At 69.9% G+C, this 27,841-nt stretch overlaps 7 protein-coding genes across 7 annotated transcripts in view; 4 read left to right on the top strand and 3 right to left on the bottom strand.

Annotated features, from left to right (window-relative positions):
* Positions 1-5,345: 5,345 nt before the first annotated feature.
* On the top strand, positions 5,346-10,341 carry CHLNCDRAFT_140055 (hypothetical protein; the record flags this gene model as incomplete). Its single annotated transcript, XM_005843670.1, has 13 exons — positions 5,346-5,501; positions 5,661-5,816; positions 5,964-6,053; positions 6,296-6,368; positions 6,613-6,719; positions 6,908-7,141; positions 7,386-7,517; positions 7,754-7,855; positions 8,108-8,190; positions 8,413-8,470; positions 8,730-9,612; positions 9,959-10,112; positions 10,278-10,341. 13 exons carry the CDS (start codon positions 5,346-5,348, stop codon positions 10,339-10,341), a joined length of 2,292 nt encoding a protein of 763 aa, XP_005843732.1.
* A 716-nt stretch (positions 10,342-11,057) lies between these two features.
* On the bottom strand, positions 11,058-14,180 carry CHLNCDRAFT_140054 (hypothetical protein; the record flags this gene model as incomplete). The annotated part of the gene is made up of 9 exons (XM_005843609.1): positions 11,058-11,142; positions 11,236-11,498; positions 11,683-11,835; positions 12,056-12,201; positions 12,368-12,453; positions 12,704-12,827; positions 13,031-13,544; positions 13,707-13,990; positions 14,135-14,180. 9 exons carry the CDS (start codon positions 14,178-14,180, stop codon positions 11,058-11,060), a joined length of 1,701 nt encoding a protein of 566 aa, XP_005843671.1.
* A 263-nt stretch (positions 14,181-14,443) lies between these two features.
* CHLNCDRAFT_140053 (hypothetical protein) lies at positions 14,444-15,786 on the bottom strand (the record flags this gene model as incomplete). Its single annotated transcript, XM_005843608.1, has 3 exons — positions 14,444-14,692; positions 14,953-15,497; positions 15,693-15,786. 3 exons carry the CDS (start codon positions 15,784-15,786, stop codon positions 14,444-14,446), a joined length of 888 nt encoding a protein of 295 aa, XP_005843670.1.
* An 806-nt stretch (positions 15,787-16,592) lies between these two features.
* On the bottom strand, positions 16,593-17,981 carry CHLNCDRAFT_140052 (hypothetical protein; the record flags this gene model as incomplete). Its single annotated transcript, XM_005843607.1, has 3 exons — positions 16,593-16,838; positions 17,102-17,649; positions 17,882-17,981. The coding sequence occupies 3 exons, from the start codon at positions 17,979-17,981 to the stop codon at positions 16,593-16,595; spliced, it is 894 nt and encodes a 297-aa protein (XP_005843669.1).
* Positions 17,982-19,003: 1,022 nt separating this feature from the next.
* Positions 19,004-21,525, top strand: CHLNCDRAFT_140051 (hypothetical protein; the record flags this gene model as incomplete). The annotated part of the gene is made up of 5 exons (XM_005843669.1): positions 19,004-19,581; positions 19,919-20,051; positions 20,298-20,396; positions 20,603-20,687; positions 20,909-21,525. The coding sequence occupies 5 exons, from the start codon at positions 19,004-19,006 to the stop codon at positions 21,523-21,525; spliced, it is 1,512 nt and encodes a 503-aa protein (XP_005843731.1).
* Positions 21,526-22,914: 1,389 nt separating this feature from the next.
* On the top strand, positions 22,915-25,649 carry CHLNCDRAFT_59190 (expressed protein). Its single transcript, XM_005843668.1, has 8 exons — positions 22,915-23,074; positions 23,340-23,429; positions 23,672-23,851; positions 23,958-23,988; positions 24,185-24,225; positions 24,410-24,490; positions 24,759-24,881; positions 25,063-25,649. Exons 1-8 carry the CDS (start codon positions 22,925-22,927, stop codon positions 25,348-25,350), a joined length of 984 nt encoding a protein of 327 aa, XP_005843730.1. The 5' UTR covers positions 22,915-22,924; the 3' UTR covers positions 25,351-25,649.
* A 449-nt stretch (positions 25,650-26,098) lies between these two features.
* CHLNCDRAFT_59189 (hypothetical protein) overlaps positions 26,099-27,841 on the top strand; it is a gene marked incomplete at its 3' end in the record, with an annotated part of 3,571 nt that continues 1,828 nt past the window's right edge. The window contains exons 1-2 of the mRNA XM_005843667.1: positions 26,099-26,243; positions 26,359-27,727. Coding sequence (XP_005843729.1) covers positions 26,436-27,727 — 1,292 coding nt within the window. The 5' untranslated portion in view covers positions 26,099-26,243; positions 26,359-26,435. The remainder of the gene's footprint in view (positions 26,244-26,358; positions 27,728-27,841) is intronic.

Here is a 27,841-nt window from a genome sequence, read left to right as displayed (position 1 = left end):
CACTGCGCTCTGCTGTGCTGTGCCAGCGCCTTGCTCTTGACGCTTCTGTGCGCACATGCTACCCCGAGGAGCAGNCGGAGTATTTGGCGGCTGCCTGGGAGCGGCGATGGAAGGGAGTGCTGCCCGAGCGCCGCGCACCGCGGCCCCGCTTCATGCACAGCAACCTCGGTGGGTGGGTGGGGAGGGCTGCAACTTCCGGCAGGCACTTGTTTCCCAGCTTGAAGCAGGCACTTGTTTATCCACGCCGGAGAGGCCCCCACACCGCCACACACGCACACACTACACACATCACCACCCGCGCAGAGAGCTTTGACGAAATCGTGGCGATGTGGCGCCTGCCACCCCGCATCCGCCCCGTCGCCTTCGCCTTTGGCACGCTGGCGGACGGCTTCCTGCCCTTTGACACCCCTGGCCTCCACCCCTCTGCCACCTGTGCCGGCGGAGAGGACCCGGCACCCCCGCCGCAGCAGGGGCAGCAGCAGGCTGCTGGGGAGCAGGGCAGCAGCAGCGGCGGTGACGTGGCCAGGGCCGGCGGCGGCGGCGCTGGCGGCGGTGGCGGCAGCAGCCCCTCCGGCGGCAGAGTGGAGCTCAAGATGTGTTCGGTTGTGATGAAGGCGGTGCAGGCCAGGCACCCTGGCGGCGGCGCGGGCCCCTGCAGCACAGAATCTGGTGAGCCTGCAGACCTCCTGCTGTGCCGCGCCGGCCTGCAGCTGCAAAGCGCCTGTCGCGAGCAAAGCTGCCAGCTCGCTGCTCCGTGCCGCCGCGCCCCGGTCTCCCCCTTGCCGCGGCCCTTCAACAAACGGCCCCGCATGCCATGAAGCTTTTAGTTTCCGCTGCGATGCTGGGCCCGGTGTCTGTGCTCTGCCAGCAGCTGGAAAGATCGGCGACGATGCTGCCCACGGCAAGATGCAGTTTGACAGGCGCCTGCCTCCAGAGGCGGTGGTGAGCGCTGGGTGCCTGCCCGCACCCCGCTCAACGGCGCGCCGCTGGCTGGCCGCCGCAGCCTGCCTGCCTGCCTGCTGTCTCACCGTGCCGGTCACGTCTGCTGCGCATTGGGCCCGCCGCAGGAGCGCACGCGGAGGCGCCTTCTGCTGCTGGCGGAGGCGTGCCAGGTGGACACCGAGGCTGCATCCGCGGCGCTGGCTCGGGCCTACCACGCCGTCACTCGCGACGGGGTGCTGCGCTGAGTGGGCCAGCACTGGGCAGCAGCAGCAGCAGTATGGTAGCTGCAGTGAGGCGGCTGCTGGCCGGGGCAGCAAAGGAGGAGCAGTGGACGGAGCAGCTTGAAGACAGAGAGAGGCGCCAGCGAGATGGAGATCTGAGAGCTTGGACGTCAAAGTGCCGTTGGCAACCAGTCTGTTTCCCCCTGCCATGCGTGTGTCTGTGGCTGCCCTACCTGGCCCGCGGACTCTTCAGGGGCATTTGTAACCATCAGATATACCTGCTCTGGCAGAGTTGGCACCGGGTTCGCCTGCTTGGCTTGATGCATGCTGCTGAGGCAGCGGCTCATGCAGCGGGTGGTGTGCCGCCACCTAGCGGAGCGGCCACACAGGAGGGTGCCCCTGGCACAGATGCACCGACAGCTACCACACCGCACTGGAGTTTGCTCTCTTGCTGCGATGCCTGGGGCTCTCTGGGTGGCATATGCTCATGTGTCCCATGGTCCGGAGGGTAGAGTGGGTCCCCACCGGAGGCCCCCGCCAGATGCCCTCCTCCAGGTGATTTTTCTCGCCTCCCGTTTTTTGCGGGATTTGCACTCGATTCAATCCGTGCGGTGGCGCGGGACGTGCACCTGGACGGTTTGTGACGGAGGGCTTCCTCACCTGCAACGATGGAGGCCTCGCTCGAGGCGCAGCAGGCTGTAAACGCCTCCGTAGTGGAGCGCCAGGTGTTTGACGTGAGTTCGGGCCGCGCACGCGGTTCCATCCAGATGGGGGGGAGCTGGGGCGGGGGAGGGCGAAGCGGTGATGCGAGCCAAGCGGGCAGCGCCCTTGCCGATCCCAAGGCGGAATCACTGGGAGCTGCGCGCCCAGGCTGGGCGGGGCGAAGCCCTAGCCTTCTCCTCCGCCGTCGCCGCCGTGGCCACCGCCTCCCCCACCCGGCCACTGCCTGCATTGGCCGCCCCACCTGCTGCCCGCAGGCCACCGGCTGCAGCGTGTGCGGCACCCACACCAGCTCCAGCTTCCGCAGCGTGCCCTCTAGCGGCTCCCGCCTCTGCAACTCGTGCCACTGCAAGAGCTACCGCCTCAAGCGCAAGGCGGCGGGGCTGACCAACGAAGGCGCGCTGGCGCGGCTGCGCGCCAAGCAGGCCAAGCAGGCAGCCGCAGGCAGGGGCAAGGGCAGCGCGCCCGGTGCTGCCTCCAAGCCCAGCACGACGCTGGCGGCTTATGCAGCCCAGCAGGCGGGGGCGTCGCCGGCGGGCGAGCCGCGGTGGTGGCAGCCCGACAGCCCGCCCACCCCGCAGCTGGCGCAGCAGCTGGTGAGAGCTGCGCTGAGCTGGGCTTCGGCTTGCTGGGGAAGGGGTTGGGACCACGTGATGTTTTGAGTCCCTCCCATGCCTTGCTCTCACACCTGCTGCGCATGCTCCGTGTGCCCCCCACCCGCTGGCACCATGCAGCCCGCCTGCCGCCCAAACCCTGCCGCGCAGCCGCCAGCTCGCCCAGTTGCTGGGCACGTGCACGGCAGCGGCGGCGAGGGGCCGAGCCTGGCGCGGCTGCAGCGCCGGGCGCTGGAAGAGGTGGCGGGCTGCCCAGCCCAGGCGGCGCTCGTGCTGCGCTGCGCGTCCCGCGCGCAGGGCGCCACCCCGCAGCCCTTGCAGCGGTGAGCTGGGTTGGGTGGCTGAGCCTGTCCTCTGCAGCCTAGATTTCTCAGGAATCAGGGTGCCTCCCCGCTGCTGCACCTCCTCTGCCACCCCGCCACCAACAGCCGCCCATGCGTGCTAGCCAGCCAGCGACCACCCCCCACCTGCCCCCTGCCCTCACTTGTGTGTGTGCAGGGTGGTGCTGGGCCTGCTGCCGCGCGTGCAGCTTCAGCTCCCGGACGATCCACCCACCATGCTTCACACGGTGGCCTGCCTGCTGGAGGCGGTGGCGCCGCTGCCTGATGCCGCAGGCTGCTCTGCAGGCTCGCGGCCGGCGGGCGCTGGCGCTGCGGCCGTCGTGCCGCCGCCGCCGCGCGTCGCCGTGCGCCTGACCGTCTTTGCCGCAGGTGGGTGAGGCCGGCATGCCGCGTGCTGCTCGCCACCGCCGGCCCTGCCGCTGGGGCAGAGGTCCAGGCGTGCGAAATGCACGATTTGCCCCATGCTGCCCTCTGCCCACCCGGGGCCAACACCGCCGCCCTCCCTGCCCTCCCCTGCAGCCGGCGCGTTGGTGGGCTGGCACGAGGCGCCCGCCGAGCTGCTGCCCAGCCTGCTGTTTAACTCCCACACCAAGGCCCCCGCCTGGTCCGCCGGCCCCGCCGGCTTCAGCCTGCACTTTGGGAGCGCCCACTGCCCACAGCTGGAGCTGTTCACGGGTGAGAGGGCTCCCTCCCCACCTCCCTATGCCTTGACACGCCCCTGGGTCATGGCGCGCCGCTGGCCCAAGCGCAGCAGCGGCCCGCCGGGCGGCTGCGCATGCGCGCCTGCACGCGCATCTGTGCATGTGCGGCGGCTGGCTAGCCGTGCGGGGCAGGCCGCAGCGCTGCGGCTTTGCCGCTCACACCTGCGGTACCGCTCTGCGGCCCCACCGCATCCACCCGTTGCCCTGCAGCTCTCCACGCCCACGTGGCAACCGCCGGGGATGCCGTGCTGTGGCAGCCGCCGCTGCTGCCCCTGGAGCCGCCGCCGGCGCCGCCGGCTGGCGCCGCTGTGCCGCTGCAGCTGCCGCTGCCGCGCCGCGCCGCCGGAAGCCCCCGCCTCGGCTCGCCGGCGGCCACGGTGGAGGCGGCGTGGGCTCTGCACGCGGGTGCCTGCCCGGACGCCTTTGCCGGCCTGCTGCCGCTGGCAGGCCCGCTGAGCTCCCTCCCGCTGAGCTCAGGGGTGTCAGAGATGAGCAGCCTGGACCTGTGTGGGCTGCCCGCTGAGCCCACCTTGGAGAGCCCCTCCACCGCACTCGCCCTGCCGCTCTTCTGCGCACCTCACGAGCAGCAGCAGGCTCCCTTCCTCACGTGGCCCACCGACTGGCCAGTTGCTCCGTAGCTAGCCAGCCAGCTATCCGTTCGGTTCCATGCCTCTCCGCCCCTTGCCTGCCCCTTCTCTGCTGTTTCAGGTGCCCCCAGATGCACTGGCAATGCCCCCTCCAGCATCCGCCGCCGCCTCTGCACTTGCGGTGCACTGCCCCAAGCTGCAGACGGCAGGCCGCCTGCAGCAATTGCCAATGCAGTGCACAGCCTCAGGACCTTTCCCTGGTTTCTGCCCCCTCTTCTTTGCAAAGCTCTTGCAGCCTCTCTTTTATAGTCTTCCTTTTTCAACTCCTGGCCACTACCCACTTCTCTTGTTCCAACAACGTGTCGCACAACACCTGACGGTCTACCGGCAGCCTACCGCTCATGAACTGTACTCCTGCTCTCCGAGCTAATCCACCATATGCGCTCCATACACATACACTCCAGCTACCCACCCTCCCAGTACGCTCCCCAACACCTTTTGTTGAAACTGCCTGCCGCAGCTGGGCCATGGCAGCCACCCGTGCGCATTCGTTGCCGGCGCTATCAGACGGGGCGGCGCCCGACATGCCAGAGCCCTTCAGTCTTTCCCTGAACCCCATGCTAAGCAAGGAAATCATGGCCTGAGCACCCAGCCCCGCTTTCGTCGTAAGCGCTGAGCTCGCTCGGTCGTCTGCTGCCCAGCGTCCGCTGCGCCTGCTGCCCGCAGCGCCACACCCGCTGCACTCCCCAATGTCTGACCTCCCCAATAGTCTCCTTGTCATCTGATTCTTCAGATGTGTAACTTCTAGCGCCCCCCAGCTCTTTGTGGTGCATGGCGAAGCGCGGGCACACAGCACTGACAAACAGAACAGCGAGAGGGCCAGGCACATGCAAGCGCCGCCGTCCGCCTTCCCTCCCCGCCCAGCCGGCAGTCGGCAGTGCGCCCAAGGAAGCTCTTGAGACTTGTGGCGGCACGATGCCTGTTGCAAGACGGGTTTCACAGCGTCGCCAGCATTTGTAGTAGAGCAGTGGATGCAAGCTGGGCTTGGTGAGGCAGCGGCGGCTGCCGCTCCCGCTGGGCTCAGCACAGCATGGCGCCCGCAACATGGCCGCTCCGTTCAATTCACGAAACATACAGCTCCCGCTCGGTGGTTTTGAGGCCAGAGGTGCCGCGCCGAGCCATTGGCAGGGGCTCGACATTGAGTGGGGCCCCTGCAGCGATGGCGGTGGAGCCGGCGGTGCAGCATGCAGCAGCGGTAGAGGAGGAGGAGGAGGCGGAGCACAGCGACGAGGAGGAACTGGAGAGCAGCTCGAGCGGTGGCAGCGACCCCTCCGACTCGCTGGAGGGCGGCACAAAGAAGCGGAAGAAGAAGAAGGTGCGATGGCGGCGTCCCACGGAGGAATGCGGTGGGGGAGGGTTGGGGTGCAGGCTGGCAATCCTGCGTTCCTGCAGCAGGTTGCCGTGCGAGCCAGCCCGCGCCCTGGGGGGCGGCACAATTGACGGGCGGGGAGATGGCTCCCTCAACCCAACGCAGAAAAAGAAGAAGGGCGGCGGCGCGGCGGGCGGCGGCGGCGGCGCCGCAGCACAGCCCGCCGTGGACCCAGCAGCGCGCAAGGAGGGCGAGCGACGGCTGCAGGCACGGCGCCAGCCGCATGCAACGGTCCTGCGCGTTGCTGCGGGCGGCGCGGCTGTATGCACTGAACCGCCCGCGCCCCGCTTGGTGGCACGTGTGCCTGCGCCACTGGCCGCCGCCACTAGCTCGCCTGCCGGCCTGCTGCTTCGCCCGCCCGCCCGCCTGCTGCTCACTCACCCGCCTGCTGCTTGCCTCTGCCTGCAGGAGGCTGTGGAGGTGCTGTCACACAACAGCGAGGACGGCATGTGGGTCAAGCTGAGCGGGTGCCACCTGGCGGACGGAAAGATGAAGAAGGTGCGGCGTGCGCCGCTGCACAACACCCGAGGTTGAGCCCGGCTGGCGCGCTGCTGCCCCAGCCGGCACGCTTGGATGCCCTGTCAAGACACCCAGAGGGGAGGGAGGACAGGCACACTGCCGAGGGGTTATTGCGCTGCGGTGTGTACTCCCTTTGCACATATGAATGCTCGACGCCGAGCCCCTTGTCATGCCCTGCCGCATCGTGCCTCCCTCCCTCCCGCCCCACCCACCCAATGCAGCTGTGCGAGGCGCTACAGGCCAACACCATCTGCATCTCACTTGACCTGTCGGCCAATCAGCTAACCGACGAAGGTGGGTGCTGGCACGTTGGGTGCCGAAGGAAGAAAGGACAGACGGCCAAGGACAGCCCAGGACAGGGCAGGGCTGAGGGAGCGCTGCAGCTGCCTGCGCCACAGCTGGGATCTTTCTGCCCACGCGCGGGCCTCGGCCTTGGAGCTCCGCGACTGGCAGGCCTGCCAAGCCTGCTGCACCCCTCCATGCTGGCTGGCCGGGGCCGACGGCGCCGCCGTCCCGCTGCCGTGCCCGCCTGTTGCAGGCGCCAAGGCGTTGGCGGCGGCGCTGGCGGATGGGCGGGCGCCAGACCTGATTGATTTGGACCTCCGGGACAATCTCCAGATACAGGAGGGAGGGACTTTGGCCCTGGTGGGTGTGCTGGCGCGGGCTGGCAGGGAACAGCCGCTCGTCGACCCGCCGTGGATGGCCGGCTGAGGCGGGTCTGGTGCTCGTCGAGTGGCTGTGCCCACGCGCCTGGCGCCGCGCCGCTGCACCGCTTGGCGGCTGAAGCCTGCCTGCCTCTCCGCGTCTTCCCTGCCTGCCACGCTCTTGCGCAGGAGGAGCTCCAGCAGCAGCGCAAGACGCTGCGGGTGGCGCTGGGCCCCAGCCAGCCGCCGCCCCAGCAGCAGGCGGCCGCAGCGGGCAGCAAGCCCCAGGCGCCCGCCGCCGGCCAGCAGCAGCAGCAGCAGCAGCAGCAGCTGCAGCAGCAGCAGCACGCCAACGGCAGCGGCGGCGGCGGAAGCTTAGCAGACACCGTCAAGAGCAACCCTGTGATTAGCAAGTACTTTCAGGTGGGAGGGCCGAGGGCTGCGTGAAGGAAGGGCTGAGAGCGGCCGCCTCGGCTCGGCGCCTGTCGGCTCCGGAAGCGTTGCCCATGGCAGGCCGGGGCGCAGGCCGCCTGTCTACGCCTGCTGGCTGCCGTGTGGGGCCGGCCCCACACGGCACCCGTCAACATTCAGTTTGTTGGAGCTGCGGCGGAGGCTGTGGGCGTGGCATGCTGCCCAGCCCGCCGCCGCGTGTCGCGCGTCTGTGCAGGTTGGGAATGATGAGGCGGAGGAGGCGGAGGAGGCGCACCAGCAGGGCAGCCCGCACCAGGCTGGCGGGGCAGGGGAGGAGCACCTGGGCGGGCTGTCGGCGGCTGAGCTGGCGCGGATCCTGTGGGACCAGGTAGGACCTGCTCCCCCGGCCTGCCTGCCGTGCCCCGCCTCTCTGGCCGCCTGCTTGTGCGCCTGCCGGGGCCGCGCTTTGTGCGCCGAGGCAGAGCCCCAGCGCGCCGCCCGAGCATTCAAGCACCCTTCGCGCCACGCAGCAGCATGCACGAGCACCCGCCGCCATGTGGAGAGGCAGCAGCACCACCAGAGCCTCCTCCTCCTCCCCCGCCTCGCCCCGCCCGCCTGCTGCAGCTGGAGCAATGCTTGGATGCGCCGCGCCCCGACATCCCCGCCGTCTCCGAGCCGCTGCGCGCGATTGCGGAGCAGGTGGAGCACGAGATGGACAACTGCGCGGTGAGCCTGTGGCAAAGCTTGCCTTTCTGTTTCCTTAAAACTTACTTCCATTTCCTTTACAACAAAGTACACAGCGGCGGCGGCGGGGTCGCCCAGTCGTGCCTGCTTCCTTCCTGCGTGTCTTGTCCTGGCTCGCCGAGAGGGCTAGAGTTGCGCCAGACGGTGCCGAGGGCGCCACGCCGCGCCACGCTGCGCCACGCTGCGCCTGCTCACGCCGACCTGCGCCCCTGCTGTGCCCCTGCTGCGCTGCAGCTGCCCATGCTAGCCAGCACAGAGGTGGGAGAGCTCAAAACCTTCACGCAGTGGGCCCTGCGCAAGCTGCACGTGCTGCACAGGTGCGGGGTGCGCCGCGCTGCGCCTGCTGCGCCTGCTGCGATGCGTCCCGCCTGCTGTTCCGCGCTGTTCCGCGCTGTGCACGCTGTGGTGTGCCGCGCTGTGGCGCGCGGGCGCGCCGGTTTCAGCGCCCGGCCGGTGAGCCCAGCCCCTGCCCCTTGTGCTGGCGTGCCGAGGTGGCGCTGAGGTGGCGCCGCACGCTGTGCCCGCTTTAATTGCCGCAGCGTGCTGGATCTGGTGCCGCCGCCCATCCTCACCCCCTACTCCAAGACCGTCCCCGTGGTGAGACCAGCCCCTTGGCAGCGGGGGAGGCTAGCGGCGGCGGGGCGGGCTCGTGTATGGATGTGCCTCACATCGCTGCACCTCGGCAGCGTCTCGCGCTTGTCCTGCCTCCCCTTCCCTCCACGCGCACACGCACGCCTACCCAGCCACCTGCCGCTCCCCTGCCCCTGCCCCCGCCCGCTCGCCCTCCACGTATGCCTGACCACCTGCCACTCCCTGCCTCTCCCCCCGCCCCCGCCCGCCCGGCTGCCCTCTGCAGCCCGCAGTGGGGACCCACCGCGCCGCGGTGGCGGAGCTTCTGGCGCAGCTGCTGCGTGGCGAGTGCGCTTCCATTGCCCAGCGGGTGGCCGCCTCGGGTCTGCTGCGCCGCTGCGCCGCCATCGCCGTGGACCATCCCAACTGCTCTGCCGTGCACGGCGCCGTGGCGCGCTGCCTGCGCCTGTCGCTGAGCAAGGCGGTGGGACACGTGGGCCTGTGGCAGCAGCTGCTGGGCTCGGCGCCCGTGGCGGCTGCCGCCGGCGCCGCCAGCCACGACCGCGGCGGCTCGCTCAATCTGGCGGTCGAGGCGGTGGCCATAGCGGCGGCGGCGGCGGCGGCGCCCACGGTGGGCAAGCGCGCCGCCAACGCGGGCTTTGCGCTGGCCATCGGCCGCATGCTGCACCAGGCAGCCACGGGAGAGGCGCTGGGCGGGGACGGCGGCGCCGCAGAGGCCGCCGCCGCAGACGCCGCCGATGCCGCGGCCGCGGCCGCCGACGCGGCGGCGGCCGAAAATGGGACGGCGGGCGAGGGCGTGGCGCAACAGCCGGACCAGCAGCAACAGCAGCAGGAGCAGGAGCAGGAGCAGCAGCAGCAGCGGCAGGAGCAGGAGCAGGAGCAGGGTGGCGGGGAGGCGGCGGGAGGGGGTACGGGCGAGGCGGGGCCGGCGCGGCAGCCAGGGCCGGCGGCCGACGCGCCGGCCGGCCAGCTGGGCGGCGACCCGCTGGCGGAGCCCAACCCCCTGGCGCCGCCGCCAGGGGCGCGCGGCCTGCGCCGCACCCCCTCCCAGCCCAGCCTTGCCAAGGTGGCCTCCCATGCCGTGGCAGACCTGCCAGAGGAGGAGGAGCCCTGGGAGGTGCTGCTGCAAGCGCAGCTGGCCACCGCAGGTGCGCGGCCGTCTGGGGCGGCCGTCTGGGTTGTGTTTGTGTGTGTGTGTTTTGGGTTTGGGGCTCTCGTGTTGTTCGGGTCTGCCTGCCTGCGCTCTGCATGCCTATCGCACCTGTCGCGTGCCGCCGCCACGCCAGCCGCGTGCCCCTCCCTCCTGTGCCCCCCCGCTCCGCGCGCCGCTCGCCCAGCCGCCTCGCATGCCGCCCCGCACCCCACCACCCTCCCCGCTGCCACCACCGCCATGCAATCCACATGCACCACTATCCCACATGCACCATGCACCATCCACACAAGCACACCGCTCCCACCCCCGCCCCCACCCCTTCCTGCCATATGTGCGTGCAGACCCCTGGGTGGAGTTCAGCACAGGCCCAGACTGCCTGCTGCGGAGGATGCTGGAGGAGCATGTGGGGGACCTGGGCGGGCCGCGGCCGCGCCCGGGCGCCCCGCCACCGGGGGAGGAGGAGGAGGACGGCGCGGGGCAGGGGCAAGTGATCAGGTGGGGCGGGGCTGCCCGCCTGCCTGCCTGGCCTGCTGCCTGGCCTGCAGCTTGCCTGCCTGCCTGCAGACTGCCTGCATTGCATGCCTGCAACCTGCCAGCCTGCATGCCCTGCTCACCGCCTGACCTGCTGCCCCTGCCGCGCCTGCCTCTCCTCCCCTGCAGCGGCCAGGAGCTGCTGATGATGCTGAGGGGGCTCAACCTGGGGGGGTTCAGCGGCGGCATCTGAGCTCTCCACCCGCGGCAGCGCACAGAGCACGGCGCAGCCCTCACATCTCACTTGTCTGGTCCCTTGCTGCGGCACCGTCGTTGCTCCCTTCCCAACGCCCCCATTCTTTCCCTCCCTTTCCGCCTCGTCCCATGCCGGCGCCGCCGACCGCGCGCCTCAGTTTTGCAGCTGCCGTTGTTGTGCTGCTGCTGGCTGGCCCCTGCTGCGCCGCCCGCGCCCGCGCGCTGCTGCCAATGCGCTGCCCCCACCGGGCGGCGCACGTTTTGGCACGTGCCCGCGGCGCGGCGGCGCCGCCGCAGCTGGCGCCGCTCCCTCTGCTCTCCCCTCTCCATCCAATGACTATTCTTTGCGCTCCCCGCATTGCCACGTGCCCCTCGCTGCCCGCCTCTGCCTGCTGTGCCGCACCCTCGTTGCTCCCGCTTGCCCCTCTGCCCCTTTCCCCCCTGGCTCTGCCTCGCTCCAGCCCCCCAACAGGTCTCCCTCCCCCCCCACACACAGACCAGGACTGAACTGTCGGCGGCGCTGCCGCTCGAGCCCTTGGCGGGCAGCACACCCGCATGCGCCTGCCCCGCACACGTCAGTGCACATGGCTTCACAACTCTGCAACTCCAACTCTACAACTCGCCTGCTGTAATTTTAGAGTGACACCTGGGACGCTGCAGCAGCGTCCCCTAGGCAGCGCCAGGGGCGAAAGAATTCTGTGTGTGTGTGGCGCGCTAGCAGGCGGGGCCCCGAGGCGGGGCCGCCGCTTGCGCCCGCGCTGCCGCCCCCTGGCCCGCCGCAGACGCGGCCGCCCGCCCCCTGCAGGCAGCCAGTGTGTGAATGAGCCGCGTGGGCCCGGCTCTTCAGGATTTGTGCAAGGACAAAGCGCACTCCATGCATGCAACCACCCACCTCCGCTCCTGGGAGGAGTCTCCCAAGGGGACTGGGCAGTCTTCCGGTGAGCCGTCCGAGGGGCCGCCCTTGCGCCGCCAGCTGTAGAACAGCAGGGTGCCGTCCCCCATCCCCGCCGCAACGGGCAGGCCGTCGGCGCAGAGGCAGGTGCAGGGCACGCGGGGGGCCTGCGGCGCGGCGAGCCCCGCGCCGGGGGCGCGCTTTGCGCCGCGGCCGACCGCCCGCTGCTGAAGAGGCTGGTATCTGTGCACCACCGCTCCAGTCTGCACCATGCACACACAGCCAACACGAGACACTTGCAGTGAACAAAAGAGCAAGTAAACACCACGGCAGGGCGCTTGGGAGGTGCGCACCTGCGTGCGTGCGACTGGGGCACCATAGGAACGGCTGGCCCGCCCCGCAACTCCCGCATGCCCGCATGCACATCCCGCCACCGCCGCGCCGCACACTCAGCAGGCCCACCTCTGCGTTGCAGCAGCGCATGCTGCCCTGCGCGTCCCCCAATAGGAAGCACGGGCTGCCGTAGCGCGGGACGGCCAGCGCGGGGCCTGCCAGGATGGGCTGGAACCCTGGCAGCTGCGGCAGCCTGGCGTTGGCGGCCTGCGGGGGATCCAAGCGCAGATGGCAGCAGGGGCGGGTGTGGACGACGGCAAAAAGTGTGCGCGTGTGTCTGTCTGCCTGTCTGCCTGCCTGTCTGCCTGGCACGGCTGCCACGGCGGGGTGTCGTGAGGCGGGGATGCAGGCAGCGCTGCGGCAAACAGTCCCGACCCCGTTCAGGCCACCTCCGCCGCTGCCGCACAGGCGTGCTGCACCCGCGCACCATGCTCAGCCTGCGGGCGGGCGTCGGCAGGGCGCTGAGCTGGCGCCCCGCTGTGAAGCAGAAGGTGACGGGGTGGGCGTGGTGAGGGCCCTGGCAGGCGGCCAGCAGCCGCCCAGAGGCCGGGTCCAAATGGAGCGAGCGCACCGCTGCAGGGCACAGGCACAACAGGCGCACACGCCGGGGTGGTTGGCTGGCTGGCACAAGGGCGCAGGCGCACGCGGCGGGACAACACAGCCTGAAGGGTTGCAGCAAACGCAGCGCCCGCCGTGCACCGGGCGGCCAGCACGGGCAGGCAGGCCGCGTGCAGCTCACCGGTATTGCGGTGCGGCAGGGAAGCCTCAGCTAGCTCCAGGGTGCTATCGGCGTTGCAGACGAGCAGCCGGCTGCCGCCGCCGGCGCTGCACGCACGCAGGGGCATTGCAGCAGCAGTGGGGAGCCGCACGCCGGCTGTGGCACAAGTAAGGGAACTCTTGAGAGCCGTTTTGGCACGCCAATCACGGTACCTGCCCCGTCTCTCCCACGCTCGAGCGCAGCAGAGCGGCATCTGACAAAACAGCATAGCACAGCACGCCACCACACAGCACAGCGCAGCGCAGCATGGCACAGCACGGCACAGCACAGCACAGCGCAGCGCAGCACGGCATGCACCTGACCAGTAGGTCCAGCTCTCGGTACCGCGCATGGTACAGGGCGGTGACGCCGCCCTGGTGCGGGCGCAGCAGCATGGTGCAGCTGCCGCTGAAGAGGTCAAACAGGCGGACGGAGCCGTCGGCTGCAGCCGAGCCAGTTGCGCAGGCAGACAGGCAGGCAGGCAGGTGGAGGCAGGCAGAGGAGGGAGTGCGTGGCACGGTGCAGGCGGCTGCGGCGGCAGGTGGGGCTGTCTGCGCACGGCATGTACTGATCAGCAGGGAGGCACCCGCAGGCGCAGCACCAGCAACAGCACCGGCTCCCTTCAGGTGCGGCACCACTACTCACAGCAGCCCGCCGCCAGGCTCATCTCCCAGGCAGCCGCGCACAGGATGCGGGGCCCGCCGCCGCTGCCTGCCGCCTCCAGAGGGATGCGCCGCACGAGGCGGAACGCGGTGCTGCAGCCCCTTTCCGCAGCGCCGCGGCCAGCGGCGGTGCTGGCGCTGCCAGCAGCGGCGCTGGTGCTGGCGCACTCCGCTGCCGCCGCCGCCGTCGCGGCATCACCGCCCCCGCCGACCTCGAGGCGCCACACGTAGGCCGCGCCTGCGCAGGCGCTGACCGCGGTGCCTGGGGACAGCAGGCGCACGTAGAGCACCGGCGAGGGGTGCTGCGCTCGGCCGCAGGCCCGCGGCGTCCCTTCTGACACATCCCACAGGCACACCGTGCCGTCGGCGGAGGCAGAGGCCAGCCAGCGGGGCCCGAGCGCGGAGCAGCAGGTGACGGCGCCGGTGTGAACGCCCCGCTCGAGGCGCACGGTGGGCACATACAGCGGAGAGCGTGGGGCGCCGAGCACGTGCGCCCACTGCAGCGCCGGCATAGGAGGAGGGGGCGGGCGGAGCAGAGGCGGCGGGCGGGGTCAGGCAGGCAGGCAACAGCCGCTGGGAGCAGCCAGGCTGGTGCATGTCGTCTGGCGGCGCGGCACGGCTGTCGCAGCACCCAATCCCTGCTTCGCTGCAGCACCCACCCGAGCCTCCAGGTATTGCTGCTTCCAGGGGACGGCTGGTGGAGGGCTGGGAGGACTTGCTGCCGCCGCCGGCGCAGGCGCCGGTGACGCGGGCTGCTGCTGCGCCTGCCGCCGCCTCGCCTGCTGCGCCGCCGCGCCGGCCAGATCCTGCTGAGCCTCCTCGGCGTGGCGGCGCCACAAGGCGTGTGAATCAACCACGGAGGCCCAGCGCCGGCATACTTCTTGAGCTGCCGCCAGCCCAGATGGCGGCAGCCGGGCGAGCACGAGGGCAAGCAGGTCGTCGCCTGCAGGCGCGGGCGGCGATGGCGGGGAATGGCGGCGCCGGGTTGGTTGCGGCAGCAGCGGCCGCCCTGCGGCTCAAGCCTTAGCTGACTGACTCGCGCGTCTGAATGCAATGCAGCAGCACTGCGGGGCGGCTGGGCGCGCACCAAGGGGCAACTCGGGAGCCTCTCGCGGGCCTCTCTGTGCTGTCATCGCTGCGCGCACAGCAGCATCGACAGGTAGAATATTGAAAGCTAAATGGGCTCGTCTGGGCTCATCTGCGGAGCGTGCTGTGGCGGCGGCTGGCACAGCGCAGGAGCGAGTTCAGGCACGCGCTCTCACCACATTGCCGCATGCTGCCCTCTCCTTGTCAGCAGCTGATCAATGGTTTCGATGGCATGAATGAAAGTATGCAGGGGAGGTACCGGAAAACTGCGGTGCATGCAAAACTGGCGGTCTCGAGGACGGGTTGCCCGTCACGGTACCAGCGAGCGGCGCAGGAAGAACTGCACCGCATACTCGTACAGCTGCATGTCCTGCCGGTTGTGCCGCGCAACGACGCGCCGCACCTCTGCCGGCACCTTGGGCTTGGGGGTGGCGTTGGAGCGCGCCAGCCCGGTGGCAGATGCCGAGGCCGCTTCCAGCTGCGCCGCGACATCCAGCACGCGGGCGCTGGGCCAGCCCGCCGCCTGCGCCAGCTGCACCAGCGACTCCTCCATAAACTCCTGCAGGCCGCAGGCAGGGCAAGGGAGCAGGGAAGGGTGAAGAGGCTGCAACGGCGGCAGGCGTGTGCAGGCAGCGACAGCGGCAGCCAGGCTGGTGCCGCGACTGAACACCGGCCGTGCCGAGACAGCCAGCCAGCCACAGGTGCGGACACCTCGAGGGGCGGGAGCAGCCCCCTGATGCAGCAGGTGCAAGACCGGGGGAGGGCAGGAATGCAGCATGCGCAAGACCCAGGGCTGCGTCCACAGACTGGGGCACCCACCGACAGCATGATGATGCAGATGCGGCCCAGGTTGCGCTTGGCAGCCTGCAGCCACTGCTCCGGCGGCGGCACCGGGGCGATGCCCGGCCAGTTGCAGTGCCGCGCGCCGCCCAGGTGCTGCATCATGAGGTTGTTGGAGTCGATGGGGTTGTCCTGCACAAACCGCATCAGGCCGGAAAAGTCTGTCTCGTTCTGCGGCTTGTAGCCGGCCAGGAAGGGGGCCCCCACTTTGAGCGAATAGAAGTAGCCAGAGAGCACGCGGTCGACGGGGTGCCGCAGCGCCGTCAGGGTGAGCGTGCGCGAGTAGTCCACGCCCACCGCGTCAAAGTAGGCCACGTCCTGGTGGGAGGTCAGGCCGTGGCACGTGGCCCCAAACGCCCGCCGCGTGGCCTCGAACAGCTGCTGCTGCTGGGGGCCCGGGTCGCCGCCGCCGCAATTGGCAAAGACGGGCGGCAGGTCTGCCGCGTCCTCCCCTCCCCACGTGCACCACCGCCCGCCCCCGCCGGCAGGCAACAGCGCCTTGAGGGCGTCGTGCACAAAGGTGCCTGCGGCGCGCAGCACGTGGCGCATGGAGCCAGGGACGGTCGGCGGTCGCGGCAGCACCACATGCCTGGGAGACTGCTCGCCTCCTTGGCCCTGACTGGTCCACACTGCATCACCGCTGCAGACCCAACGCTCAGCATGCACTGGCTGTGCTTGCTGCTGCCTTGGCCCGCACAGCGCTGTGGCGCCCCGCGCACCTGCTGTTTTGGGGATGTGGACAAAGGCGGCGCTGCCGACGGCCTGGCCGTCACTAAGGGAGGGGCACTGCCTGCTGTCTGCTGCGTGATGCATGGTGTGCTGCAATCCAGACTCCAGGCTCGATCCTGGAGGACAGGCGGGCCAGCATGCAAGCGAAAGGGGTCGATGGTGGGGCAAGACGGGCACTCTGGCGAGCAGGCGGGCGGCAACATGGTCGGCAAGCGCTGGCGGCAACATGTGTCACGCGGCCACTGCCACTGCCACTGCGGTGCGAATCTGCCACTGCAAGCCTGCACAAGCTCAACGCAAGCCCGGTAATGCAGCTCACCGGCCCCAGCGCTCACTTCGAGTTTGAACAGCGGCCACCGGTGGTTCCTCTCCTGGTATTGGGTCTGGGCGTGCTGCTGGTGATAACAATGCAACTATGGCCAGCGCTGCACCCCCAGAGAGGGCCGCCCGAAGGCGGGAGCGAGCCCGCCTGCCCGTGGGGGGCGCTGCGGGCGGGCTGCTTGAGATGAGCCGCATGTGGGGAGGTGCGAAGCACAATTGAATAGGGCAGAGCTGTTACAAGGCACAGGACCAATCCAGGCTGGCAGCCCCACCGCGCAGACGTGTCAGCCCTGCATTCCTAGGAACATGTGTGTGGCATGCTTGTTCTTGCAATGTGACCAACCACCACATTTACATCGGCCTGCGTCAGGTCGGGATGCTGCAAGCTGCACAGCCCCAGAAAGACCCGCGCGCGCCGACCGCTGGCGGCACCCGTGGCGCTAGCCGTCGGCTTGTAAAGTTCAAGGGAGAGCAGGGAGCGCAAGTGCTGAATAAGTACTAGAAAAATGAAATGGCAACTCAAGTGAAAAGTCAAAAGTAGGGGGCCGCGCGCATGCGCCCGGGCCGGCTCACCGCGCGTCTGCGGTGAGGGAGCGGCGCAGGAAGAGCTGTACCGCATACTCGTACAGCCGCATGTCCTCCCGGTTGTTGCGCTCTATCGCCAGCCGCACCTCCACCGGGATCTTGGGCTTGGGGGTGGCGTTCACTTTGGAGCCGGTGTTGCCGGCCTCCAGGTCCTGCGCCAGCTTCAGCACCCGCCGGCTCGCCCAGCCGCCCGCCTTGGCCAGCCGCACCAGCGACTCATCCATGAATTCCTGCAGGCGGGGCAGCACACGAGGGCAAACGCAGGGGTGAGGCGAGCAGTGGAGGATGGCAATGGTGATGTGGGGGCGTCCCAGTCAGCACACATTCCAGAGGTTGGCTGCTGCTCAGCCTGCCTCCCGCCAGAAAAAAAACCTACAGCTGCCACTGCGGCAACAGCCAGCAGCCTGCTGGCAGCTGCCCCAGCAGCCCGCCGCCGCCATCCAGCCCAGCGGCCAGCAGCTGCGCTGCGCGGGGTGTGTGCAGCTGGGCTCACCGACAGGATGATGACGCAGATGCGGGCCAGGTTGCGCTTGGCAGCCTCCAGCCGCTGCTCCCGCGGCGGCGCCGGGGCGATGCCCGGCCAGTTGCAGTGCCGCGAGCCGCCCAGGTGCTGCGTCATGAGGTTGTTGGAGTCGATGGGGTTTTCCTCCACAAACCGCATCAGGCCCGTAAAGTCGGTGTCGTTCTGCGGCTTGTAGCCCTCCAGGAAGGGGGCATCCACCCTCAGCGAGTAGAAGTATGCGCTGATGACGCGGTCCACGGGGTGCCGCAGCGCCGTCAGGGTGAGCGTGCGCGAGTAGTCCACGCCCACCGCGTCAAAGTAGGCCACGTCCTGGTGGGCCGCAAAGCCGCTGCAGTTGTGTGTGAACGCCATCCGCGTGGCCTCAAACAGCTTTTGGTGGTCGGGGCCCGGGTCGCCGCCGCCGCAATTGGAGAAGACGGGCGGCAGGTCTCGCCCGGTGCCCTCGTCCCCCCACGTGCACCACCGCCCGCTCCCTGCTTGCGGCAGCAAGGCATGGAGGGCGACGTGCAAGAAGGTGCCTGCAGCAGCGCATGGCACAGGCAGGCAGCGCAGAGCGTCGATGGCAGCGGAGGGGGGCAGCCGCGCAGGGGAGGCGTGCTGCCGCCTGCGTCAGCTGCCAGGATCCAGCATCTGCAACCGCTTCCGAGCGGAGCTCCTCAGGCCCGGCTGGGGCAGGCCCTCGCACTCTGGCCCAGCAAGCGCCAAGCCCGCTGCCGCCAGTCCTGTCATCCCAGCGGCGGGCTGCCACACCTGCTGTCTTGGGGATGTGGATGATGGCCACGCTGTCCACCGCGTGCCCCGGCCTGCGCACGGGGCATTGCCTGGCATCCACCATGTCCTGGAGCGACATGCCGACCGCCGCATCCCAGCCAGATCCTGCAGCACCAATGCACACAGCGGCACATGCGCCACCCGCTGGCCGTCATGTTCGGATCAGGGCCCTTCCTGTGCGCACAGAAAGCCCATGCTGGAAGGCTTGAACACAGGCGACGGGGGCGGAGCGGCGCTGGCGGCCACCCCCTCGGGGGTCGCCCGGCGGGCGGCCCAGCGCAGTCCCAGGAGGCTGCACGGCAGCTCACACGCACCTGTGTCTAGCACGCTGCGCCGCTGTGTGTCCCATGAGCCCTCCGCGCGCTGAACTGCCGCGCTCCAGCCGCTATGGTAAAGCAGGCGCCAGAGCAGGGAAACACCAATCAGGGCTCCAAGAAGGGCGGTCTTGGGGCGACGAAGGGAGGGGAAATGACGATGCAGACGCTGGGGAGACAGCACGGTGCCTGCCTGCATCTGCAGGAGGTGGGGTTCCCTGCCGCCCCCGGAGTGATACATGAGCACAACGAGCGGGATAGCCGCAGAAATGGTGCACTACTGCGCAGGAAGGCGCTGCCAAGCATTCAAAGGCGGAGCCGTGCGGAGCCGTGCTGCGCTCTTTGGGCGCAAGGCAAATGCAGGGCTTTCTGCCCCCCTGCACAATTCACACAGCGTGTCAGAACGTTGCTCAACCTGCCGCGCCTGCTGCAAGCCCCGCACTTCGCCATATGGTGTGCCGCGGGGTCAGGCACACGAGATAACGGGCCGCGGCGCTTCTTGGCGAATTACTGGTTTGAAATAACGGAGGGAGCAGCAACGCGCGTGGGGTTGGAGACGCATTCGCCCCAGATCCAGCATTTTGCAGGCAAGCACAGCCTCTCCAACACCGCCCGATTGTAGGTTGGGGACGCCGCGGATAGAGCCACAAAGGGGCGCTGCAGGCCGGCGCGAGTGCGGCCTGCTGCCCACCGCCGCTTCTCGCCCCCGCGTCGCCGCCGCCCATTACCCCGCCACTGGCTGTCTCTCCGTCTGCGCTGCAGCCTGACTCCCCGCCAAGCGGCCGCAATGGCGTCGCGGCACGCGCCACCCTACCAGACGCCGCCGCCTGCAGTGGGCAAGGCTGGTGGCAGGCTCGCGCGCCTGGGCCACGCCTCGCCTGCCTCTAGCGCCGGCTCGCTGCCCGGCGTCGCCGCCGCGGCAGCCGGCACCCCGCCGTCGGCGGCCCGCGCCAGCCCGCGCACGCCAGACGTCGTGCCCGCCAGCGGCGCCGGGCGCCCGCGCAGCGCGCGCAGCGGCTCTGCCACGCCGCCGTCCGACGACGCCCTGTCCCTCGCCTCTGGCACCACCGCCTCCTTTAGCTCCGCCGCAGACGCCTGTCTCTTTGCGCCCGCCTCAACAGAGGATGCGGTGCACGCGGTGCCCTCTTTGCTCAGCCAGCTTCTGTCGGGGCGCACCGACGAGCAGGTGCTGGCTGCCCGGAAGCTGCACGCGTACTGCCGCCACTGCGGGAGGCCCGTGGAGGCCTCCGTCGCGGCCGCCGGCGGCGTGCACATGCTGCTCATCATGCTGGACAGCCTGGACCGCGGCCTGAGGGACGTGTGCACCCGCATTCTCACAGACCTGGCGGCAGACGACAGCGTCAGGTGGGGCCCGCCCTCCGCCTGGCTGGGTCATGTGGTCCTGGCCCGGCCAGCTGGTCCTGGCCCGGCAGCAACAACCTGGCTGCGCCTGGATGCGGTTTGGGGGCAGGGAGGAGGGGAGACGTGGCGGGGACGGGGCAGGGCCGCCCACCGCCGGCGGCGGCGGCTTCGGCGGCGAGAGCGGGTCGGGGTTGGGCAGGGTGTAGGCTGTCCTACCCTGCCTGCAGGGTGTGCGCAGCCTGCTGCGTCCTGCTCGGCCTGCTCTGCGGCTGGCTGCCGCACCACTGCTGCGCCCCGACTCGCGGTGCCGCCGCCGCATACCCCTCCCGCTTGAGCGCAGGGCTGAGATCCTGTCTGCGCCCGGCGGTACCGCCAAGGTCATCCAGCTGATGTACCGCAGTATCCTGGACGGCCAGGCCTCGGCGGGCCGCTTCCTGGAGCTGCTGGCAGGCAGCCGCAGCGAGGCGGTGCAGGTGGGCGGGCGGAGCGAAGCGTGTCGGTGTGTGTGGGCCTTCGGACAGGCACGCGCCGGGGCCGGTAGCTGTTCTGAGCATCTGTCGGTTGCTGCCGCTCTCCTGCCCTGCTGCCTTTGTCTAAGCTGACACACAGCACAGCACAGCACAGCGCAGCACAGCACAGCGCAGTGCGGCAGCACCGCACAGCACCCAGGCGGTAGGCATGCCCTCACACACGCAGCGCCCTGCCCCTCCGCCCCGCAGGCCGCGCTGTGCCACGGCAAGGTGGTCCGCATGCTGTGCAAGACGCTGGGGTCGGCGCCCACGCCGCGCGCCCGCGCCGCCGCCCTCTCCGCGCTGCAGGTGCGCCGGCGGGCGGCCCCGGGGGTGGGGGCGGGGCTAGACACGCTACTGGCTGGGATGCTGGCAGCGGCGCCTGTGACAGTGTGTGTGCCGAGGGAGGCGGGCCGCTGTGTTTGAAGGAGGCGGGCAGGCTGGCAGCAGAGGCGGGCGTGTGCTGACGGCCGCTGGTTTCACCAAGCCGCCCGCGGCGCCTCGCCTGCGCGCAGGCCTTTTGCCGCCACGACCCCTCCAACCTGCGCAAGCTGGTGTGGAGCGGCGGCGTGGAGGCGCTGGTGGAGGTGCTGCAGTCAGGTGGGCAGGGGGCGCTGCCTTATATAGCTGGTGGCGCACGGCAGGGGCTGGGGCGCGCCTGCGGCTGTTGGGGGATTGTGGCGCACGGCTGCAGGCCAGGAGGGCAGGGGTGGGGCTGGGCTGGGTGCCGCAGCACGCATGCAAATACGCACGCACGCACGCATGCGCTGTCGGCTCCCCGCCTCACCCAGCCCGCCGCCTGCCGCCCCCACCCTGCGCAGCCGATGGCACGGCACAGCAGCAGCAGCAGCACGGCGCGGCGCTGGCGCTGCTGGGCGCGACGGTGGCGCTGCAGGCCGACGTCGCCGCCGAGCTGGCGACGCCTGCGGCGGTGGAGGCGTTGGCCGCCTTTGTGGGCTGCCCCGAGCAGCCCCTGGAGCAGCAGGCGCAGGCCGCAGACATGCTGGCTGCGGTGGCGGCGGTGCCTGTGAAGCGGGAGGGCGTGCGGCAGGCGCTGACAGACCATGCGCTGCCCCGCGCGTTTGAGGTTGTGCACGAGGCGGCGGCGGCGGCGGAAGCAGAGGCAGAGGCGAGCCTGGGCTCGCCAGTGCGGGGCGAGGCCGTTGAGGCGGCGCACCGGCGCCGCCTGCAGGCCGCTGCGGCCGCCATCGTGGCGCAGCTGGCGGAGCAAGACGGCGAGTGCTGCCACTCGCTGCTGTTCCACGCCCAGCTGCTGCGCCCGGCGGTGCTGATGCTGGCGGGCGGCGGGCGCTGCGCCGCCGCGCAGCGCCTGCTGGCGGCCGCCAGACGCTACGCCGCCTCGCTCGCCGCACCCGGCGGCGCCGCCTGTGGCGGCCACGCCGGCAGCGCCGCCGTGGCGGCCGCGGCGCCGGCCTAGCGGGGCCCCTGTGGCTGTGGCTGCAGCCGTCACGTGAACCCAAACCTTCAACTCAAGTGACAGACGAATAGGACTCCAGCAGCAGACAGATATTTAGCCAGAGGCAGGCAGCTTTTATTGTTTTGGTGGCGGCAGTGTCCTTGCGGCGGCGCCGCCTGGTGGCCGCCCGCCGCCACCCAAACGCCTTATTCACAGGAATCTTTCTTCAATTACATTAGCTACAGGCCGCTCTCTACGTGACCTGAGATACTTTTTGCAGCACAGTTGCCAGATGCCCTTCCGATTTCACAGCACCCTCCTTCCTTTCTCGCCGTGATTGCTTCACAAATGCCTACCTTTGGCTCACATCTACCAAACATTGTCAGTTGCCGGTAACACAGAACGCCAGCGCCCACTAGCCTGTGCATCTCACTGTCTGCCGGCGGGCGGGGGGGCCCAGCCACCCGCGCGTGGCGCCACATCAGCAGATGCAGGGCGGTAGCTGTTGTCGCGCCCGCTGCTGCGCACAGCCACGTGTTTCAAGCCAGCCTTCTCTGCCTCCAGGAAGCCCTCAGCATCGCAGTTGGCGGGCACTGGATTGGAGGGTGAAGGGGTGGAAGGGCAGGGGCGCTGGGAGCCGCTGGCGGCACTGACGGCAGCGGCCGGAGGCGGACCCGGGTCGGGCACTGCGCCGCCCTGGCAGGGCGGCGGCGACTGAGATACGCACCATACGGGCCGTGCAGGGGCCCAAACTTCTTGGCCAGCTCGTAAGACATCTTGGGGTTGGGCGGAGGCTGGCCTGTTGACCCACCTTCGGCGCCGGCGGGGAAGAGCAGCAGTCGAGCGGCGGCGGCTGCAAGGCCACAGTGGGCGGCGCACCGAGGGATTTGATAAGCCAGGGCCACCAATCACACACCACCCGCTGAACGATTGAAACAGGCCCCAGACACAAGCCCAAGGGCGTGCCTGGGGGAGACGCTCGAGGTTGGGAGCTCGAGGTTAAGCTCAGCCTGGCCCACCTGTGATTGTGGGTATGTCTCGCCGCAAGTGCTACTGAGACTTTGTTCGTGGGTCGCGCGCAAAGCTGAATTTCTGCGGATACCCAGCCCGGCAGGCCTGCCAGCTCAGCATCGCTCCCGGATCGCCGAAATCCGGGCCTCCCTGCGTCCCGATTAGTCGTGTACACTATAACAAGCATATGTAGAGCGGTACTAACTCCAGAAACCGCACACATCTTCTCGGACCCCGGCGGTCACCTTGTTCGGGCTGTTTTCTGTGCAGAGAGTGTCGGTGCCCGCATTCGCCCTCAAATCGTCCCGAACAAGGTGCATCTGTGAGGGTGTGAACAACTCCCAGAGCGTGCGGCCTCCCTGCTCAGCTGACCACGACCGGTGCCCCAAACCCCAGCCACGACTGCGCTATGAAGCCGATCGTCCTCTTCCTGGCCCTGGCACTGGTGCCGGCATGCCTGGCGGGGCGCAACACCGTGCTGCACGCCAGGCGGCAGCTGCTGGCCGCCGACATCTCACAGACGCAGGCTGACTCCATTCTGGGCGTCTGGCAGATCAAGGTGCGCCAGGGAGGTGGGGGTGACCTTCATGTCGGGCATGCCGGGCATGCATGGTGGGCGGGCAAAAGCGCCTGGCACCTCCCCTGTCCCCCCACCCATGATCTGCCTGCGGGGCTGAGCTGAGCCTTGTTATGGCACCAAAGCGACGGGGGTGCAGCGCGAGTCGACGCTGCCGGCCGCGGGTGTGAGGCCTCCTCAAGGTGCAGCCCCCGCCCCCGGCGCCACCGCCTCGCTTGCTTCCTCCCTGTGCCCGCGCTGCCTGCAGGACAGCAGCGAGAAGATCTTTTCATCCGAGCTGGCCGCTCTGCTCATGGCCAAGCAGTACAAGGAAACCCAGAAGGTCGACAGCCAGAAGGCAAGCTGCTCATGCCTTGAGGCCGGGTGGCGCTAGAGCTCCAGTCCCAGCGAGCCGCACACGCACGCGCGCGGCAGCGCAGCCACGCCTTCACCCCCCCCACCCCACCTCTCCCGAAGCAAAGCACAGGCCTTGCCACGTCGGCAGCACCACCACCGCCGCCCGTGCAGCTCCCCTCCACAGGCACGTCCCACACGCATGTCCCACGCATAGCAAAGCAGCCTGCCCCTGCCCCCTTGCAGGCCTTTGCCCAGGCCCAGGACTTGTCCAGCCTCCGTGAGCTCGTGCCCAACCGTGGCGACGCCGGGGCCGCAGCCCCCAAGAAGCGCACCCTGCAGGCGAGCGACGGAAGGCGCTGGCGGCGGCTCGGGCGGCACGAGGCACTGCAGTGCCGCTGCCGGGCTGAGCGGGGCCCGGCCTCGGTGCCCTCGTCCTTCGAACAGCCAGAGGGGTCCGATCCTAAATCTTTGTGCTGAGTCCAATCCGCCTTGCTTTCCACCTTGCTTTCCACCCTGCTCTGCCGTGCAGGTCGTCATCTACGGAGCAGATGCAACCACCCGTGAGCCGCGCTGCTGTGCCTGCTGTGCCTGCTGTGCCTGCTGTGCCGCCGCCGGCACCTGCACACCTGGGCCGCCCCCGGCGGCGCCGCCTGGTCCCAGCTGCGTGGTCCGCCCCCTCCCTGGCTGCCCCTCCCCTGCGCGCCACATGGCCCTGCGCGCACACACACACACACATACACATCGATATCCCTGCAGACTTCTGGGCCGGTGCTGTGGTCTTCAAGGAGGATGGCAAGGTAGCCAGGGCTGGCGGCCCCTTGCTTGCTTGCTTGCTTGCTTGTGTGGGCTTACAGTCTGGTTTCAGCAAGAACATGTTTGAAGCACAGACTTTGCCGCCGCCGCTGCCCTGTGCCGCCGGGCAGCGCCCACCCCGCCCAGCCATCCTTGCACGCCATACCACACACACCCTGTGCACTGCAGGTGATCGGGGCCTCAGCCATCGATGGCTTTGTGTACCTGTCTGACAATTTGGACCCCAGCAAGCAAGGCGTGACGATCGAGGTGGGTAGCACGGGTTGAGGCAGCCGCCCGCTGCGCTAGGCACTCACCCGCAAGTGCAGACCTGGGGCAGCAGCGGGCCCGGCGCGAGGATGGAGGCGGGGATGGGGGCTGGGCATGGTGGCTCCAGTCATGCGGGTGGCAGCTGCGGGGGTGGTGGCGGCGCAAGGGCGGGTGTGGTGTGGTGCGGCAGCGCCGTGCCCGTCTGTGCCGTGCCGTGTGGCGCCGCCCCGACCCGCGCCCGCCCCCGGCCCCGGCCTGCTGACTGCAGGGCGCCAGCTTCGACGGCCATCTGGAGCTGTATGGCATGATGACGGGGGAGGGCAGCATCATGTTTTCGGTGCAGAACCGGCTAGCAGGGGGGGCGCCAGTGGACCTGGGCTATCTGGCCACAGTGAGCTGGCTGTCTTGTCCCCGCCTTGTTCTTACTTCCTTCACCTTGGTTTCCCAGCATGGACAGCCCCGCCGGCGGCAGCCACCACAGCCCGGGCGGCAGCCCTCCGCCGCCGCCCTCCTGTCAATAGTGCTGGCCTGCCCTGGCCCTGCGCCGAACCTGCGCCGCCGCTCCCCCGCAGGGCATGTTTGAGGTGACCGACGAGGATGTGAACACCGTCCTGACCGAGGTTGCCGCCAACCTGGCCAGCGACTTTGACGACGGCACGCCCGACACGGATGACAAGCCCGGTGCTGGCGCTGGCGCTGGCGCTGGCGCTGGTGCTGGTGCTGGTGCTGGTGCTGGTGCTGGTGCTGGTGCTGGTGCTGGTGCCGGTGCTGGTGCCGGCCTGCCCGAGCCGCCCAAGGAGGTGGAGGAGGTGGTGGATGAGGTGGACCAAGTCATGGACGGCGACGACAAGGTCGTCTGAGCGGCGCCGCCAGCCTGCCTCCCGCTGCGGCAGGGCGGGGGGCCCGCTGCCGCGGCGCGGCGGGCCGCAGCGACCCCCACCCCTCCCGTGCTGTGATGGCTGGTGTGCAGCGCTGCACCCTCCATGTGCGATCCCCGCAACGAACTCACACCCAACAAGACCCAATGCACTGACTGGTCCTCCCCACTCCTTGCATCCATCCATGTGTGTTTACGTTTTTCATACCAAGCTTCGAGTTGAGACGGACACTCGCTTGTACCGCCACTCGCCTGCCTGTACCTCCTTGCCCTCCCCCACTCAAGCCTGCTTCGTAGCGTGCCTCCAACCCAACGACTACCCCACCCTGTCTGACAATATGTCTGCCATTTTGACCTGTGTAGCATGATGAGAGTTGAGAGAGCCGCCGCCGGCCCTGCGGACGAGCGCTGCTGGGCGAGGACACAGGCGGTGACAGGCGCCTGCTGAGTTGGGGCTGATGATAGAGGTCGAGCACATTCAGCACAGCAATGCAGCAGCTGCCACCAGAATCCTGGTCGGGCACGCCAGTGCAGTGCAAAGATTTGAAGGAACCCTGCATGTTGGGGATGGGGGCTGCTGACGGGTCCATTGTCATACCGAATGGCAGTGGCATGCGAAAAGGGCTATATGCATCATTCAAAGCGGGCATTCGGGGGCGATACAGCGCAGCAGGGGCAGCGCATGGCGGCGGATGACCCGCGCTCCACCGCCCGTCCTAGCACCTTCGTACATGGAAGCCATCGCCGGCCGACAGTGTGTTGGCAGCGGCCGGGCACCATCGGCTCGGGTTGCGGCTTAGTACAAAACCTGGCGAGCAGGAGGCTGCACCGCCGGCCCAAGCCCCTGAAATCAAGCACATTGGTCGAGCCCGCACGGTGAGCGCCATTGCAGGCGCCCGCGCACTGCAACACCCCGCGCCGCCGCCTGTGCACACGCTCCTGGGCCGCCCCCTTCCAGCCCTGCCTGACCCCCGTCTGGCCATTTTTACAGACCTCTACCTCTGGACGGTGTCGGGACGCGGAACGCCGCAGCGCGGGAGGCGCTAGGGACAGCAGCCGGCGGCGTGCATGGCGGCTGACAGGTCGCCCGGCGCTCGCGGCCCTGGGCCCTCTGGCGCGGCACTCGAGCCAGCCGTGCCCCAGCAGCAGCACGCCGCGGAGGCAGCGCCTGTGCAGGCAGGCGACGCGGGCGCAGCAGGCGTGGGCGAGGAGCACAGCTGGCGGCGGCGGCAGCGCGGCGCGGCACCTACGCTGGCGCCAACCGCCCAGGGAAACGGGACGGCGGCGCACCCGCCCACACACGATGCCCGCCACCAGCAGCCACAGCAGGACCAGCAGGGCAGCGACCAGGCACAGCAGGACGGCAGCAGCTGCCAGCCGCGCAGCGCCAAGCGGCGGCGCGGCGGCGCGGCGGCAGACGACGCCACGCCTGCGCCGTCGTCACCCTTTGCCTGGCCTCGCAGGCCTGCTGATGCCGGGCCTGCACCCGAGGCAGCAGCAGCAGCCCCAGCTGGGCCCTGCCTGAACGGAGTCAAAGCAGAGCCGCTGCCTGGTGCCTCGGCGGCGGCAGCAGCAGCAGCCGGCGTGCCCACGCCCCACCAGCCACAGCCGGCACCCGCCGCCGCCGCGGCCAGCAGCAAGCAGACGCCCGCGGCGGCAGCCAGCCAGGAGGCGGCAGCAGCGGGCCCCTCGCCCTCGCCCTCCCCACCGCTGCCAGCAGGCTCTGGCGCGGGCCCAGCGGCGGCGCTCGCCGCACAGCAGCCTACGCAGCAGACGCACCGCCCGCCGCTGCCGCCCGCGGCCGCGGCGTTGAAGCAGGAGCAGCAGCAGCAGCTGGCAGCGGCGGCGGCGGCGGCGGCCGAGGGCGCCTCTGCGCCTCCCAGCGCCGCCGCTAGCGTCGCGGGGGGCGGCGGCGCCGCCGCCGCCACCTCTTGCGCCTCCTCCCAGCATTCACAGCACCGCCCGGCAGGCTCTGCTGAAGTGAGGCCTCCCTCGCGGATGGCCAGCCTCACCCAGTCTGATGCTGAGATGCTGCTGGCCCTGAGCTCAGCACCAGAGGCAGCCACGGCAGACACAGCCACCGCGGGCGCAGCGGCGGCAGCCAGCGGCGCGGCCTCCGCTGCTGCAGCAGCGGCGGCGGCGGCAGGGAAGGCTGCGCTAGCGGCCGCGGCAGCGGAGCATGCGGAGGCGGACAGGGCGGCCGTGGCGGCGGCGGCGGCCGCGCTGCTGCCCCCGCCGCCGCCGCGCATCGCGACCGCACGCGGCGGTGCCACCGGCGGCGGCGTGCCGTCCCAGCGAGCGGCGGCCGCCGCGGCGTCTGCCTCGTTCGCTGCAGCCGCGGCCGCTGCGGCAATAGCAGAGTGGGAGGCTGGTGACACGCCTCGCTCCCGCGGCGGCGGCACTCCGCGCGGCGCAGGCGGCACGCCGCGCGGTGGCAGCCGCACGCCGCGAGCCAACGGCACGCCCCGCGGCGG

This window comes from Chlorella variabilis (genome assembly GCF_000147415.1).
Source record: "Chlorella variabilis unplaced genomic scaffold CHLNCscaffold_28, whole genome shotgun sequence".
In the NCBI taxonomy this organism is placed as follows: Eukaryota; Viridiplantae; Chlorophyta; class Trebouxiophyceae; order Chlorellales; family Chlorellaceae; genus Chlorella; species Chlorella variabilis.
This window is presented reverse-complemented; position numbering and strand designations above follow the sequence as displayed.